This window comes from Conger conger, chromosome 6, assembly GCF_963514075.1.
Source record: "Conger conger chromosome 6, fConCon1.1, whole genome shotgun sequence".
NCBI lineage: Eukaryota > Metazoa > Chordata > Actinopteri > Anguilliformes > Congridae > Conger > Conger conger.
This window is the reverse complement of record NC_083765.1, coordinates 31628453-31647344: the sequence shown is the minus strand read 5'-3', so window position 1 is coordinate 31647344 and position 18892 is coordinate 31628453. Positions and strand designations below refer to the sequence as shown.

General features: G+C 42.7%; 1 protein-coding gene across 2 annotated transcripts in view; it reads right to left on the bottom strand.

Moving 5' to 3' along the window:
* LOC133130356 (disintegrin and metalloproteinase domain-containing protein 33-like) overlaps positions 1–18892 on the bottom strand; it is a 104522-nt gene that overhangs the window by 76897 nt on the left and 8733 nt on the right. Inside the window, exon 2 of one of the 2 annotated variants that reach the window (XM_061244890.1) lies at positions 10273–10355. In XM_061244890.1, the coding sequence (XP_061100874.1) occupies positions 10273–10355 (83 nt within the window). The remainder of the gene's footprint in view (positions 1–10272; positions 10356–18892) is intronic. The other variant, XM_061244891.1, reaches the window with a different exon arrangement.

Below are 18892 nucleotides of genomic sequence, written 5' to 3'. Positions count from 1 at the left end.
TGGAACATTACACTTCCTTTCTGATGACAGCCAATACCAACCAGGATAACCGGACAATGAGCAAACAGAGAGGCACAGCTTCAGGCAGACTTCTCCTCCAGGCGAGACTGGAGCCCCAGGCTCCAAAGAGCAGTGGGACATGATGGCGGTGATAGCGGTAGCTTAACTGCTAATTCTGAGTTTGAAGGAAAAACAAAAAGACCGGGCCAAGGACTCCCTTAGCATTCAGCAAGTGTGCTAACACGCTACACTATTATAATGGGAGGCACGGCTACTGTTTGCTGGCGGGTTCCTCTGGGTCTCGGGATCGGAGACACTGTTTGCAGTCACAGTGCTCCTTGGCACAAAAACCCTGGCAATCATGAGAGGGCTTAGGTAAAATGGAGGACTATAAACATGCAAGTGAAGCAGAGAATTTTCTTCTAAGGGCCACTATGGACGGCGAGGAGCATGCTTACAGTCTTCTTTGGGGTCTGCTCTGGTGGGGACAACCTATGGGAGCTCAGAGGGGCTGTGGAGATGACAGCCACTTTAATTAAGTCGAAATGTGTAAAGCTGGTCCAGGTGCTTGGAGCGATTAACAGGCTTTTCTGCTAGAGCCTGAGATCCAAACATTTGACTAGACTTTGGCTCTGAGAACGGGAAAACATATGTTCCATTCTGAGGCCACGCTGATGCTTTTCAAAGGCAAACCCATCAGAGCAAAACATGAAAATTGTGACAGCTGTGCCTGCAACATTAAATAAAACCGAAGGTCCAGGAAAAATCGCACAAAGAAACGACCCCACTTCATCAGATGGCTCCTTCTGAATAAAGAGGGGTAGTGTCAGTTTGAAATTAAATTAGCTGAATTTGTCTGATTAATATGTGTTGTCAGTACTCATTTAGGAAGGATTTACATAAAGAATGCATGCATTTCACAAGGGTGCTGGCAACTCAAGAGGCACAATTAGTGAGTCTAAATTGGGAATTAAAAGACAAAGCCGGGCATTTCTTTAAGTAATAAAAGTAGCTTGGCAGGAATTGAGTCTCCAACCATAACGTTCACAATCAGTTTTACAACCACTTCTGCACTGCACAAAAATCCCCTTTGTTCCCTCTGAGCCACAACCAGTTCAGAACAATCGGTTAATTTCCAAGTTCTTACAGCATGCAGCCCTTCAATTAGTGTAACAACAAAAGTGCTCTATGTGAAAAATAGCTCAGCCTAAAATGCAGATGCATTCCAAATACTATAGCGGCTCATTAGCTTACAATAACAATGTGCTGAACTCAAGTGGCCTACTTTTGCTCCACAAGCGAATGCACGCATCGAGATCTCCCCAAACCCCAGGCTTTGGAAACGAGGCGATTCTTGGTAGAAGTGCTCATCAGTATCAGTGCGAGTGTTGGGGAGAGGGGGGGGGGGGGTGTGCGGCTCAGGTGGGCGAGGTTAGTCGGATGCGCAAGAGCAGCACAGAGGCGGCGGTGTGTTCTACATCCTTCCGCTGAGAGGTACGCCCACACAGTCGCCAGCAAATGTGCACGGCCCACTCGGGTCTATGTACAGATGTAGCCGGCATGCGCTGTGAGCGCTGTCACTGGCTGTTTCCACTGCATCGCTCTCAGCCATGCTTCATCTGATACGTGTGTTCAGACCATCTTGCACACCCGGTGGACCTGTCACATTCGAAGGCCATGTGATTTCCTAAGAGGGCCAGCCCTGTCTCATCACCCCTGCCAGCCCCCCACCTCTCTCCAGAGATTTTCTCAGAAAAGGCCCAGGATGCATTGTGCTGGAACGTCTGGTGTCAATTAGGGGTGTGCCTGGCAACAACAGCTCATTATTGAGGCCACTGCACACATTAAAGGAGGCGGCAAAAATCCTCAAAAAGCCTCCACTCGTATAATACCCATAGAAACTCTTCACCTGTTTTCTTCCCTGTGGCCAGGGTGCCTATTCTGTGAATGCAGAAGGGTTTATCCAGCACTATCAGCTCATAGAAAGTGAGCTGACTCTACTCAAATGCCAGTCACAAACTTACTATTGTTTTCCTCTAATGCGCCTCGACATTACTCTGTCAGCATGACAAGCATTAGTACAAAAATATGCTGAATCCCTGTCGGAGAATGCATTTAACTGATGAGCAGTTAGCTGCTACTCGCGAGAGGCTTGCCTGTGACTGAAAAGGGCTCTAAAATACCAAGTGTAAAACAAATCCATTCATATTATAAGGCAAACATAATAATCAGGTTCTGGAGATAGAGATAGCCCACAGGATGTGTAAAGTGTCTCAGTGATGTAGAATACTTTCTTGGCCTTATCAACGGTTCCGAGTTACAGTGACAACTCCCAGCTGGGGTTCTTCTTGACTATAGATCAGGGAACGCTTGCTTGACCTTTTGAAGTTCTGCCGGTGCGAATGAAGCCTTTTTGTTCACAGATACACAGGCTTGTAAATCTTACAGGGCTCAGTATGTCGGAAAAACCTTTCACTGGCTGTTCTCTCGGCAAATCATGGTTGGCATGACATCACCAGATATGAACTTGTTTTTCCAGTGTTAGACACAGGGAACAAGAACACATGCTTGCAGGAGGCATCTCCCTAATAAGCTAGCACAAAACCTATTGTTTCATCATTCAGGAGATGAACGACATCTCATCAACACCCACATAGCACCACACATAATTTTCTCAAGTTAAATGTTTTTAACAAGGAACCATATGTGCAAATACATTGTTGTAAACTTTTTCAATGTCAATATCCAAATACCAATCAGAGGAGCAATATAAGTGCAGGTTAAGCATGCTGTAGGAATATTAAGTACCACGTGTTAACCAAAGGATACCCGGCTGTAAAATTCAGCTATACCAGCTTGACCTACTGGAACATTGTGCTAGTCATAAGCTGGTCTAGCTGGATTCAATACTGTAGCTTGAGCTGGTCAAACCATGCCAAGCTGGGAGCTGGTCTGAACTGGTGAACTAGGTAAATCATGTTGAGCTGGTAACTGGTCTGAACTGGTCAATAAACTACCAGCTGTTTCAAAACCTATCATGAGCTGTGTTTTTCAGCAGGGTATGGTTTTTTCAGGCCACTAACACCTCAGAAGCTCATGGCTATGAGACGACTCCACAGCAATTGGTACTTCTTTTGCCTGTTACATTGGTAAATGTAACGGCCACAGTTTCTTTCTGAATTCTCTTTTGTGGGGCGACATGGCTCAGGCAGTAAGAGCAGTCGTCTGGCGGTTCGATCCCCCGCCCGGGCTGTGTCAAAGTGTCCCTGAGCAGGACACCTAACCCCCAAATGCTCCTGACGAGCTGGTCGGTGTGTGAGTGTGTGTATGAATGGGTGAATGAGAAGCATCAATTGTACAGCGCTTTGGATAAAGGCGCTATATAAATGCCAACCATTTACCATCAACATCATGGCAATCCAAAATTCAGTAACTTGGAACAGGAATCCAAATACTGCACCACAAGGGATAACAAGACGAGCAAATGTTGGACAACAATGCGTCTTAGAGGGCAAAGACATCCCTCTGTTTGGGTATGCCTGTGATGTGCTGCTCTTCCCTGGGAATTGTCTCAAAAAGATCTTAAGGATCTGTCAGATTGAGGAAACCCAGAAGAACTCTGGGCGTCAGTCTCATTTACGGTGCAGCTGGATTAGTCACTCAGCAGTGAGGGTTCTAATATCTGAACTGGAATTTGAAAACCTGACCTACAAAGTGCCTGAGAGCAGAGACGTCAATTACAGGCATGCATTACTGACCCACAATTTTACAATCAATGGAATGTCAAAGTTAATATCATAATCTTAAACATAATCCTAATCTTTTTTTGCCAAGAAGTTGTTAGATTTTTTTGTCAATTTCAAGTTTGAGTGTCGACTAAGGAATTAAAAACAAGCAATATCCCTTTTGGCAGTGGCCTTTTTAACATACATCAACATTAGAAGGTAACATAATTTGCAGTATACATGACAGAGAAAAAGGAACTCTGAAAATTGAGACTCTTCACCACTGATCCAGAGCTCGAGTAGTTGTCCTTGGCATCACGTCAAGATAAAGACTGGGGCAGATGGGGCACTGCCATTACAAGACACTGACATCAAATAATTCAGCAAAATATCCAGCTGTATGTAATATGTGTATAAAAGCATAAGCATGAGAGCTTCTGATAAATGCCAAAATGCTGTAATGTAAGGCATTTATCAGATGTACTCATACTTGGAGTCGCAAAGAGCAGTTGCAGTTAACAATGCAATAGTTAGCAGGGCAATAGTAGGGCAATAGTTAGCAATAGCCCTCTTTCTCAGTATGGCGGCGTGCACATTCTCTGTGTGGCTCACAGCACTATGTGTTGTGTAGGTGAGCCAGATAAAGGTCATGAGTACCCTCAGTAGAGACTTGGCTTGAAGGAATATCAATTCCACCCCATTCAGACAGTTTGTCTCCAATCATTTGTCAAAAATGTGAAGCCCCTGCCTGCCCCTTGGCGATTCATGAAGTCCATCAGGCTACAGTTTAAAAAGTGAAAATAGATCAGGAATGATCACCTTGTTTTTGGTATGCCACAGGTCTTGACACACCATTTGAAAGGTTTGGTGATAGAATACCAGCTCATCACTGATTTATCCACCTCTGGCATTGCTGGGAAACATCATTATTCAGGCATTTCTGCTCTGGCAACAATAGGATAACATTTGGATCCTCAAATCTTCCCATCTATTATCGAACACATACCCATACAATTTTTCTTTACGGGAGATAAAGTCTCATAGCTACAGCAATTGAATACAATAATTTACAAAAATATGTAATCAATGTTTTACAACATAATAGAACTTCTGCTGAAATAAGATGTTTGGAATGTGATGCCTTGGTGTTTATATGAGCTCTGTCTGTATACAAGACAAAATCCATCCAACCAACTAGGGGTCGTGGGTGCTGGGACCTATCCCAGCATCCATTTGGTGAGAGCAAGAAAAGACCCTGGACAGGTCGCCAATCTATACAAGACAAAATACGAAAAAAAGAAAAAAAAGTTTACACAAGCACTAGTGCATATCACACACAACAAACTAAATTCATTATCTGCACTGTATAGAGACCTTAGAAGAAACAATTGTTGGTAGCCTTCGGAATTCTAGAACATATGTCGCTCATGCAGCATCCTCAGGTGCATCCTATGTCTCTGAGTCTGTGGTCTTTAATAAAACCTTGGTTCCAGGGTTTCTGCAAGATATGTTTTAGACTGCAAGTCTCAGTGGAGTTTTCTGGGAACACCTTAGCTCCAGGGCTGCTGCTGTGCTTTGGGTGTTTTGTTTTTTTTAAGCATAAATAGTTTAAGTATTTGGGGAGTACTCCCACAGGTCGTATATTCTTGGCTGTGACATTCTACAGTATGGCTAAGATTAAAGTCTGCACATTATCTACAATGTTACAGTGAATCCTGCAAACAAAACTGTACAAACATAGTATTTGGAGCCAAGCAGACTCCATATGGCTCAATGGTGTTTCGAGACAAAGTATCAGTTTGTTTTGAGAATTTTTGAGATGGAGTCTGTGTCAGGCTTACATGGCCCACAAATACTTGCACAATAAATAACATTAACTGCAGAGGAACACGTGTTCTTGGCATAACAAAACTATTGGTGAACAAGCTCATCTTTATATGCGTATTTGTCACCAACTGTTTTTTTTCTCATTGAGATGACAACAGCTGAATCACTAAGGCACTGAATAACACCCGTCAAGAATGCCTATTATGGATGTGAAAACAGAGACTCATCCGAGACCTAAATCTTCAATTTAATGAAGAGAGAACCAGGTGGCTCATCTTGCTAAAACACTTATTTTCAATGTGCACAGAGGCACGTGACTGGGCATAGTGTTGCCAGGGGAGGTGGTTGGATTGTTCTTGTGTCATTGTGCAACAGTAACTCTGATTCATCAGGTCCCTGTTGTCTACTTAGGCCAGCTGTGCTTAAGGTGCGTTCTGAAAAAGCAAAGAATACATGGCTCGGCTGTGTAAAAACTGGCCAACGGAGTGAAAAGAAGCAACAGCAACTCTCGGCACCCCGGAGGAGAGCATATGCTTGTCTGCACTCCTTGAAATTGCATTTCAGCAAACAGACAGGCCTGTGAATGCAATTAGTCTTTCCAAATTTGGAGGAAAAAAAGACTAGAAAGAGAATCCATCGGCCCCTATAATACCATGGGTTGGCATGCATTCATTTCCATTAACTATTTATCCAAACCAAATACAAAAGTATCATTAAAATTAATATTGTAAACCATATTTCATGAATCTTATCCAAATTTGAATTATATTTGGTCACTGTATTAGAGAAAAGAAGTGGTACTAATTCTGTGAAGTTGTGTGGCACCCTCCGGATCCCTCTGCACCAAAGACTGGGGACACGTGAAAATCTGTGATCTTTTTTGTGTCAGTTAAACTGCGACTCTGACCCCACTGACTTTTCTCCAAACCACTCTTACTATCTCAGCAGGTTCCTGTGTGCAGGCTTGGTTGCTTAAAGGTGCCGTTCTCTCAGACTGCAGAAGAAAGCAGTCCCTATGGACTGTGTAGTGCATAGTGAGAGGCAGCACCATCTGTACCATCTCATCTGAGGATAAAATACAGCCATTGTGCAGAAAACAAAGAAACAAAAAAGTTGTATAAGCGTTTTTTTGTGTGTGTGCTCTGCCTGCAACAGCACGAGAGGACACGCTCCTTGAACACGTAAATGAAGACCAGGGTGCTCGATGAAATGTCACATTTACATTGAGCCAGCTGAGACAGTGAAATGCTGGTCACAACAAATTCAATGGCTGGTACCTGGATCCAGCTTGCTCCTTTATGTACGCCTGCTTCCATTAGTGCTCTGTTGACAAGTGCAGAGCTCTGTCACACAGTCCTCATAAGTGACTGCTGAGAAAGGGCTCATTAGACAAGAAAGAATATTCATAGAATGCTTTCATGGCACTGCAAAAACAGCGTTATTTTTCTTAAGTGCCCTTGCCTCTTACCCAAGCACTTTGAAGGCAGTGTGCATTCGAGTAGCAAGCTCCCTGAAAAGATTTTTAAAACTGGGGATTAACACTGGGCCAGAATGGCCGTCTTTCCAATGCTGTGCCTGGTGCGGGGGAGAGAGGAGAGCAGAGCCGCCAGTGCTTTCAAACAGCTGCTCTCCCACAGAATCCCACAACAACTGCGCTCTGGTCCCTGCTGTTCGCTAAGACTCGTAATCTAGAAAGTCTCCACAGCTGTGGGATAAAGTAATGGCTTCCCGTTTGCTCGGAGCATGCATGCGCAGTGGGGTCCATTTGAATTAAGGGATGTAGCATTTTTAAACATGGGTCTTGCTGTGTGAGAAAAGGATACACATGCAGCTGCAAGTAACTGAATCAATATTGAAGAACGGAGAGGCAAATGGGCCTACGGCAGTGTGTGTGTGTGTGTGTGTGTGTATGGGGGGGTTTTAGACTTCCTCTTATGGCAGGAAGAACATGGTGCCTGAAGCTTGTTAGACTCCACCCCCTCAGTGGCCCTCAATCGGCTGCTTGCCGATAAGATGAAGGTTACTGTGACAACAAAGTCAAGCAGGTGCACGCCCCTTCCTACGTCTGGAGGATGGCTCTCCAGCTTGAAGGCACTGCCACACTCTGTAGACCACAGCTGCAAAACCCTGTTCCTAGACATCTACCATCCTGTCTGTTTTCACCTTAACCCTAGCAAAGCACACCTTATTCAATAGCAAGAGATCACATAGAGCTGCTACTTAGCAGAATCAGGGGTGCCAATTCAGGGTTGAAATGAAAACCTGCAGGAGGGTAGATCTCTAGGAACAGGTGTTGGGCAACCCTGCTGTTGACACTCTGTAGACACTGTGGCTCGGAAATGTTTACTGGTGAGAGAAATCCACCTCCCTCACTGACCAGCCCTTAAAGATTATTTTTGATGGAGCCCTTTTAGAGCTGTCGTCAATGGCGTTCTTGTCTAGCGACACAGTCTCCAGGAAAGTTTATGCTGTCCGTTGTTACTTCATGGAGGAGACCAGTGACATGTGTCTGTCCCTGCCAAATCTGAGAGGTGGCTGAGGATCTGAGCCCCACTTCTCAGAGCAAGAAAACGATTTCCAATTTGGTTATAAACAGCAACGAGGAGAAAAAAGGCAGGGTGCCTGGATTTATAAATACATTCCCCATAAGTGACTGTGATTGTGACAGGCCCGGAATCCTGCAGTGTAAATTAATTTGACCTTTTCAGCAGTGCAGAAAAGACAATTTGTTGTTAATGGTATGACAAGAATATTCTAAATTATAGGTTGAACAGAAACCAGAAGAACAATCAGGAAGAACACTGCAAGGTTGAGGCTTATTTCATTATTATATTTGTCAGTCAGATGTTCTCTATTTGTTCTGATCTGATTACATATTTACACATTACATATCGAATGTTCATTTAAAATCGTTCAACCGTAACTGTTTGCTGCAAACATAGATCACTGCAAACGTCTTGAACACACGTCTGAAGTCACCTCTGATCCTGTTGACACCAAGCCTACAGCTCCCCAGCTCAAACATGAACATTTTTTAAACTTGCCTGCCTTCATTCAATTAAATGTTATATGCATTGCAAATTGAATTTGCAAAGTGACCTATGCCCTGATGAAGGCCAACATAAGATTGAATGGAACTGGCCTCATCTATGGTATAGTTTAGTAGTGCCAGTTGCTTGAGAAGGCAACACCACAACTGTTAGGCCTGCTTGATACCTTAACTGTTATTCAGCTTTTTGCTTCAGGAAAGCCTAGCCCATCGTGAAAATTCCTGAAAATATTGTGTGAAATATTAGCATGAAGCCAAGCCAGTTACAAATGACCACAAAAACAGGAGCAACCTGCAACACAGACTGAGTTACTTTTGTATATATATATATATATATATATATATATATATATATATATATATATATAAGAAAACTTCAATTGCAAACATGCCAGATAACATTAGAGTTGCTTCTGAAAAAGCTGGAAGCAATCCACAGAAGGCCACTGATGCCTCTTTTCAATGTTCTTTTTTGAAGGGCTAACGTGGAAGAAAAATAAAGCATTACTATGTCATAAAGTAAGCTAGCATGCACTGAAATGGGCTCCAGGCTGCAGCTAAAATTAAATTGTGCCATTGTCAATGCAGTGAAGGACAGAAATGACAAGATGATGAAAATGACAGAACAAAAATAAAACTGTAGAAGGTCCATCTGTTCAGCTATGTAAGACAACAGCTGTAGTGGATGAGGTAAGGGTGATTGCCCATTGTGTGATATACTGATGAGGTGGAACCGAAACAGGTAAAATGGATATTGTAAAGCATTTTGCAACAATTACCAAAGAGGACATGTACTTGTCTGCCATTTGAAAAAACTATTTTCTGCTGCTCTAGTGGAACAACCTCAAGGATCAGTTAAAACAAAGAAATTGAGAGCTATGATGGAAACAACCCCCTCAATTGTGAAGTTAGTCATTGCTTGGCTTACCATCAAACCCGAGCAGAAGCAACTGTCTGTAGAACTATATGAACTTTATTTTTTATTTTTATCAAACTTCAAATACTCCTGTTACTTATAGGACTGGTGACTGAAGATTAGAATTCGCTGAACAATTAGTGCTACTGATTGGTCAGACTGTCTTCACACCTGACTCCCAAGTAAAGTATGCAATTGGGGTATGCAATTAGCAAGCTTGATGAAGGTGAAGAATGTAGAAATCGTAAGGTGCACCAGATCCAGATGCTGTTAAACTATGCTGTGGCACATTTAGGCTGTATTAGCCACACATGGTTTCATTCCCTGCAGTAAACTCCAGCTATGCCAGCTTTAAAATTGATCAAGCTGGTCAAGCTGGTAATAAAGCTGGTGTAGCTGGGTATGAGCTGGTCAACCAGCATGGCCATGCTGGTAACAAAGCTGGTCTATCTGGGTCAACCGGCTAGTGCTGGTAGCTTGTCTTATCTGTTTCAAAACATAGCTTGAGCTGGTCAATCCATGTCAAGCCGGGAGCTGGTCTGAACTGGTCAACCAGCTGCCAGCTGTTTCAGCTAGCTTGAGCTGTTTTTTTTCAGCAGGGATTGTTCACTACCCATATCGCAATCTTAGGTATGAATAATAACTATTATTAATAATAACTAATAACTAATGAAATTCAAGACATCATTCAATTATGATACAATAACTAAGAATTTGTGGAAGTGAGTAAAGTATGATGATCGTTGGGGCCTGACCTGCTGTGGAATCCCGGCCTCTCTTCTGTTCCTGCTGTGGGAAAGCCAGCGCAGTACCACAGTCTGTCCATGTAGCTTTCCTGCTAAGGAGACAACAACACTGGGATCAGTGACCAAGAAATACTGGGGCTGTGAGTCTGGGCCTGTTCTCTCTCAGCTAGCCTGCCCAGTGCTTAGCAAACTAAATAGAATAGAAACCATTATAGCAGATTTAGTGACATATTAGTATTCTGTGGAGATGAGGTGGTGTAGAATGAAGTCATTACAACCCTAAGAAACTCCTAAAAAAGCAAACGGAAGGAAACTTTCATAATGCCACGCTGATTGAAATAGAAAGGTTCTTATGTATTTTCAAATTCTTAGGTTGTTTCTGTAAAGAGCAAAAATTATCAAGTGAACACAAAAAAAAAGAGTGAAAAGGCTACATGGACTTGAAATGAAAAATTATTCTCCCACATTTGTCAGCAACAACAAAGTCACAACAAAATCGTTGGTGCATATCAGTTTCCTGATGGCTGAATTCCAATGACACCAGTCGACTCAATTATTTGAGAACTGAGGACAATTTGAGGTGTAATGCCCAGGAGGTCAGAATGGATAGAGTAATAATAAATCCTTTGCAAATGCATATTCTTTCATATCATTACATTTATTAGAATCTCAAATGAAGAGGACAAATATTTGGAGTGGCGGCACAGATGGTGCAGTGGGTAGCACTGCCGCCTCACAGCAAGGAGGTCCTGGGTTCGAATCCCAGTTGGCCGGGGCCTCTCTGAGTGGAGTTTGCAACCCTGTTCAGGATAAGTGGGTTAGGATAATGAACGAATGAATGAATGAATGAAATATTTGGGGTTAGATTGAGGGTAAAAAGAGAAAAACATTGAACCGATGCTGTTCAAGATATCCAATTGCATCTACTAAAGCCTACTAAATAATTGCTACATGCAAACTTATACAGGGCTATACTTTGGTAATATATTTATTTTGCCAGATAAAAAATGGCATGCAGGAAAGCAACAGTAATCTGATTAATAATATGGTCACAAAAATGCAAGGCACAAATAATCACAGCAAAAGCTCCATCGGATTGGATTATTCCTCTTATACCATGGTCTTTTATCAAAGATAAAAATTTAAGCATGGGGTTTGTCAATATTTTTGCCCAATTCACCTTCAAAAAAATGTCAGGCCATTATGGTGGCTACTGTTTCAGCATGTTGCTATGGTTACATAAATTGGTTAAGTTCAAAATAGAGAAGCTAGGCAGATGGCTAAGTCTAGTTTTGATTACTTTTTATTTTGGTTAAATTCAAGGTTTTAAACAAGGCTTAAATTGGTTTCTTATACGCCACTTCATATTCATAATTCCCAGACAGTCTTACATTTTTTACACCGGTGTAACTGCCTATGTGCAATTTCCAATTTGGAATCACAATCGCAAAATTAGATTACTTTTCCAAATCGTTCAGCTTTGGCCCCAAGTCAAGATGGCCTAACAACTTGGGTCCTGGCAGTTACCTGAGCAGGTGTAATTTCCTCCTATCTGCAGCTGTGAATATTTACTTCATGACCCCCTCTGGATCGTGGACAATTTGCCCCATCACCTCCCCCTGTTCTCTTGGTCTGTGATTATTTACCCCATAACCTCAGCTTCCTCTCTACGTTTGCCCCCTCAACTCCTCCTGCTCTCTAGGTATCTGAGAATTTGTCCCATCACACCCCGCTCTCCTCTGGAGACATGGGGCCCTTATCCCAAGTGGCCCTGCACCATGGGGCAGTGTGACTCACCTGCTCCACTCTGGGTAATTGGGAACACTCGCACCCTGTGCAGAGGGATAGAACATGAACATGTGTGCCTCACACATCCGGTTTTCATCAGTGTACTAATGAATGACGCATCAAGATTCACCCCCCAATGGAACTGAATGTACAAACACATCCCTGGTATGCCCTTCACCATATTCATTGTACATCATTTAAAGTCATTTAAATGAGCCATGCAAAATATTAATGCTGCATTCTGCACAGAGAGCTCCTCAAAAGACTATACAGAAAATGTACCTCCTAGTTGCTACTCAGAGCAAGCAACAAATAATTGAAAATCACTCAATTAATATACAAAATGGCCTACTCAGAAATGAGGACAATACCAATGGACTGAATCTTACTGTTGAATAATTTGTGAAATTATTCGTTCATATTTGCAACATGGCTAGGTGCAGCTTCTCATCTCATGGCTGTGTGACAAGCTTGACTGCAAAGCACTGAAGGTAACCGAGAGATACCCAGCAAAATCCCTAAACGGTCAAGTGAAGCATGTCAAGTGTCATGCCTTACACTTTTTTTCCCCCTTCATAGATGGACTTCTGAAACTTCTCTATGTGTGTGACTTGCATACAAACTGGGAACACTCTGCCCCTGCCTTAAATATGGTCAAATGTGACTTTTTCCAAAGCCCAAGAGCTTTATGAAACTATGCATATACATTTCACCTCTCTTTAACTTATAAATTACATAGAAATTCACAGTTTAAATAAAGCAAACATTTTACTGTGTGCAAGCCAAGGCCTAAACATCGGATATGGCAGAGGAATGGCAGAGGAGCACCATTTGAACACAGATGAGATAAACTAAATGGTGAGCCTAATTCAGCCACTCCTTTATTACAAGAAAACACAAAAGTGAATTGCTAATTGTTTCATGTAATGAGGAAAAAAAGACAAATTTGCTTTGAGATCATGTGTTGAAAAGAAATGAGAACAACCACTCCCCCAATTAATGCACACCACTTTTCACCATGTCTAAACCACGCCAGTCAGCCACCTTGTTTAACCAACAGTGATTGCTTGTTTGGCATCATGTAGATTTATTTAGCATTGGGGAAAAGATGTGTGGCCTATAAAACATCAGAATAGTACCAGGCGGAAGAAGGAAAGAGAAAAGAACAGGTGCACACCGCTCTCACCACAGATGAGTTCTGAAACCTGTCAAAAGCTGTACCCTGGCATGCATATCCAAAGAGTCTGCTTATTTCCTCATCTGTCAGGTTTGAAATGCCAGCCATCTCCTTGGTTGAGACATCCAAACACGGTACTGCACAGCAGCCATAAGTTATGGGCCTGTTTGTGGCACATCTGAATCAGGACAAAGGAACCTTGTCCCATGCTGCTGCTTTGAAAAATACGGCCAGTTTGCCCACACACACGCAAGTACACAAACGCACACAGACACATAGAAAGCCAAAAACTGGAAAATGCTTCATCGGCCAAGTCATTCACCCGATCTGAATCCAATTGAACGTGCGTTTCAAATCCTGTAGAGAAAACTGAAGGCAACTAACCCCCAAAACTAGCAGGAGCTGAAAAAAGCTGCAGTACAGGCCTGGCAGAGCATCACCAGAGAAGATACTCACCACCTGGTGATGTCTATGGGTCACAATGATGTCAAGTAGTCCTTTCATGCAAAGGATATGCAAATCAGTACTAAACACTACTACTTTCTTTAATATAACATTAATATGTCCCAAACATTGTGCTGCCCTAAAATTGGAGAATATGTATAAAAGGTGTTTTCATTGCTACATGGTGAAACCAAAATGTATAAAAAGTAGGATTTAAAAAATGTAACCACATTTGTATTGTCTGATTGCATATCTAAAATTGTGGAGTACAGAGCCAAGTCTTTGTCAAAGAAATCATGGAGGTGCCTATATGTATACGCACACAAACTCCCCCTCCCCACTTGTGCTGCACTATTTAGAAGTGCCAGTGCAATGGGCCATTTCAGCAGGAGTTGGATAAGTTTGTTTTATCACATGTCCACCAGACCCACTCGGGGGACCACAGAGGGCTTCACCAATCACTGAACACTAAGCACATAGAGGCTGTTGTGCTACCAGCCCTTGGCAATCCTTCACCGCTTCTATAGCCATGGCTGAGCGGGGGAATGACTCCCACTGCACTGCAATTCAACACAGTTCACACATCCTGGCAGACCATCACGCTTTTGTGTCTACAGACACATGTAAGAACATGCTTCTGTTGGCATGACCCACATGAAATTAGCTGCAGCTGGCAAAATCTGGAGGGTGTCTTAAATTGCTGTACAGCACCATCATTTTATAACACGACTGCTCAAACAGTTGTTCCAAACATGTATAACACATTTATTATGGTGTCACAGCAGTGGACAAAATCATTGCTGAGCAAATGGCCATGCTCTATGAAGGATGACCTTCTTTATATCACCTTTTATGTGAAATCCTCATCACGAGCATAGCGTAACAGGCTTGGTCACTTGACATGAGGTAAACCACTGGACATATGATGTTGAGTGATTTATAGAAGTTAATGATGTCTGTTGTTATGAGGGTGTCGCACAAGCTTCATGAAGGCTCTAGGCCTAATGCTTTTGGAATATACTATTCCTGTCAGGTGTGAATAAATGGCTTATGCTGATGTTCTGTGTCCTGATGCAATCTGTTTACCTACATGTGACAAACAGAATCCATCTCCGATCTGACAAGAGTGATCTTTCCCGTCAAGTAAACCCTCAGTAAGACTTCAGAAAGCTATTCTTCATAGGCCCTGTGGGACAAGACTGCACCCCCCCAAGTTCCACAGAGACTTGGCAGAGGTCCAATCACAGAGGCCCTGGCTGCCCCCTTCAGGGCACAATAAGAAGCAATCATCAATAAATCACCCACTTTCCACCGGTGACGGGAGAATGACGCTTAGCGAAGCCCAAAATCGGCAGCAGACCTGGGTCAAATATGTAATTGTTTTGGATTCAAATACTTTTCTGTGCTCGATTGATCTTTCCTGGTGCAATTGAGCCAACCAAGAGGACCAGAAGGCAGGTTTTGTACTCCATTTAGTATTAGAGTATTTATTTGGTTCCAATACACCAGCTCAAGCTCAGTACAGTGTAAAAAAGGTATTTGACCCAGGTCTTATGGGCAGAGCTGCGATCTGCTATCAGTGATATGAACCAATCCTTGAGTCTGACTTTGCTGAGCAAAATCAATTTTGATTAGTTCAAAGTCGACTGACAGGAAATTGTAGTTCCATCCATTACAGCAAGGCTCATGAAACCTCACCGACTACCTGCCGGTATCTTCTACCACAGCGAGGCGTCAGAACCTTCAAAGGACCTCAGGACTGAATTACACAGCCTGGCTTGGGCACCCAGCTTTGGCAAAACCAGCCTCCTTTCCTTCCGTGGGGCATGGCTTAGATCTGGGACAGGACTCAAGCTCATTGGACACGCCGGCTTATCGGCCGCAGCCGCTGAAACCCCAGGGCTACCTCTCGGAGGAAAGCGCTTTGTGTGTTAAATGATTGCCTTTCTAAATGCCACTCTCATTTTATTCACCCCCCTCCTCCCATCCATAACCCCACCCGCCACCCCACCCCCATAAGACTGTTCAAAAAAGCCACCTTCCCATTTCTTGTGTGACATTACAATGAACAGCGAGTCATGCTCCAGGTGATAAAAGATAAATGTATGCCTCATTCTCACAATGTAATCTTCAAATAGGCGCATAACACTGGGGTTTATTTTGTAGGATGTAAAAAGCTGATTTCAGAAATATTAGATGACTGTTAGGTATATTTTCTAATATCTATTCACTTTCAGCCTCCAGTTTGGTTCCATGTCTACCTTTAGGCATTTCAATGGATTTGCATACTTATTGCAAAGAGAGTGCTGTTTTACTGCAATTTGAAGATGCCCATTTAGGACCTGTTGGGAGTAATACAGAAAAAATAGCTAATAATTCAAAGCTAACTTCTATCTCCTTTTTTAGAAAAACAAAATAAGTTAATAAGTGCCAGCCACGTCATTCGATATTTCCATTTTCCCAGGTGTTGACTGAGCTGGGGGAAATAGCACAGAACAAAACCCTTTGCTTTCCCTGCATACTTTCATCTACCCATAAATCCTACCCGCTGCCTGTACCAAAAGGCTCATCCCTCCAGCAGAGGTTGTCTATCTCTTTATCATTGGGGAGGTGATGACAAAGCCAGCTAGGGAGGTGGCTGCTTTTCAGACAGCACAGGATATGTGCAGTCGGTCTATGTTTTCATGGAGGTTTGATGGTGGGAGGGGTGGGGGTGGGTTTGGCAGGAAAGGATGGGCCGTGTATCACCCCTAACACTCATACCAGTATCTCCTGCAACATATCTCATTTTGCACACACCCGCCCAGGGCAGAGGAGGAAGTTAATGGAGGGGTCGGCGGAGAGAGGCCGCAGGGAGTGAGTTGCTAGCATTCCTCAACATTAAGAAGAAACATGTACTGAAAGCAAAGAGCATCCACACTGTGTACACGAAAAACAGCTACCAGGAGAACACTGTCCTCATGCAGAACTTCAGTGCTTTTTATGTTAATGTAGTTTAACATTATGAGCGATGAAGCAGTATATCATTTCAAAGACAGCTATGACAATATTATAGACAATACACTCAGTGAGCAATTTATTAGGTATTTATTAGACTTATTTTTTGATTAAGTCTTCTGCTGCAGTCGCCTATCCACTGAGGTTTGACGCAATGTGTGTTCTGATATGCTATTCTGCATACCACTGTTGTAATGTGTAGTTTTTTGCATTACTGTCACCTTCCTGTCAGCTATGACCAGTCTGGCCCTTCTCCTTTTCTGAGATACTTTAACCACCCTGTCTGCCACCAGCAATCATTCCACGGTCAAAGTCAAATTTTTCCCCCATTCTGATGGTTGATGAGAACATTAACTGAAGCTCCTGACCCGTATCTACATGTGTATGCATTGCACTGCTGCCACATGATTCACTGATTAAATATTGGCATTAACTGGTGTACAGGTCTACCTAATAAATGGTTCACTGAGTGTATATAATTTAAAGGCATAGAATGGTTTGTAGGCAATCAATATAAAGCATCCATTCCATTCTTTCCCCAGTGATATTCTGTGTAACCATTTCAGCAATGATAAAACATTTGCACAGTTTTTCATTGTCAGAGAATGAAGCATGTTTCAGGAAATCACTTGAGATGTGTGAAAACTCCTCTCGACAAAGAACACTTCTATGTTTGAATGATGCAGCCGTTTGTGGTTTGGGCTGCACAGTTCGATAAGCATGAGCCTGTGGGTCTTGTATCTCTGGGTATAGCTGAAAAGGATTGACATGCCACCTACATCTACAGGTGATTTTTTGTTTGCTTTAAAAGAAAAACTCAAAGAAAGGTTGAATGTGCTGTACTTTCAGTGTTTAAATGATGGATTGAGTGTTATTAGTTTTCTCTAAGCAGCTACATTAACAGAATATAGAATATATATAATTAATATAGTGTTGTCCATCCTCAGTCCTGCTTTGATCCTGAATGGGGACGGAAGGCAGCCTATGAGGCAGAGGAACGTTCACTGTTTGAGTATTCAGTGTTGACTCTGAGTTGCCTGATAATCACAGCATCTGCTTGCTTTGGGCCTGAATTTAATCAACTGTTAAAGAAGGTGTTGCAGGCAATAATCCTCACACATGCAGAGGAAGACAAGTGGTAAAACATCTATGTGTGGGTTTGTATGGACTGTCACTACACAGTTCAAAAATCATTTGAAATTTGATCAATTGACTTTTTAAATCAAGTCATTAGATTACAGTAAAATCCATAATGTTGTCTACTTCAAAGCAGTGCAATTCTGATATGAAGACAAAATGATTATCACGGCTATGGTAATTTAACTGGCAAGTTTTGTTTTGGGGGATGTGTCGGATTGAGGCAGAAAAGTGTGCAGCTTCAAAGGGAAAGGTGCAAGGAGGTACTGAAGATTCCTTCCAGAAGATGACACGTCAGTGATCCCTGAGGAACCAGGGCCTCCTGCTCACAAGGAGAGACCCATCAAGCAGTGACAGATTCTGCAAAACTCTGAATCAGAACATTTTAAGAAACCATAAAAAAACACAACGGTTTCTTATTTTTCACAAACGCATGACATAATACAACATGGTCGATAGCCTTATCACAGATTCTAGCTTTGATCCAAATGCCAGGCCATTTTTAACTCGCAGCTTACTGTTACCTCCCTAATTAGAGGGAATCAGTGCCATAGTTTCCGTGGAATGCTCCAGTTAAAGCCTCCAGTTAAAAAATGTTGGTGTTTATTCATCATTATGTTGCCAGAGTACATTATACATGAACCTCAGTTCCCCCTGTGCTGAAACCCACTATTCATATTTGAATAGTGAACGATAAAAATAATTCTCTGTCTGCCCTTGACCCCAAAATGACACCGCACATTTAATGGGAGCACGCTGGAAACATGCTGCTCATTGTTAGGGAATGTCTAATGGGCCGATTAAGCACCTGTTATAAGACCCACACAGTCGCAGCCCCGAACACAACACAGGACCATATGCTGTTCGCGGAGAGCAGACGGTTCCCACAATCTGCACCATTCAGAGGTCTGCTTTCCAGGAGGCAGGCGGCCATTACAGAAAAGGCTGCCTCTTCAGCATACGCAGTAGGCCTTTCCCCCAATACGCTGTCACTGCAGCACCCCACATTTGACATTTGACTGACAGCAAAGGAACTACAGTCACCATAATGCATACGCTATTTCTATCGATATGTCATCATAGGTG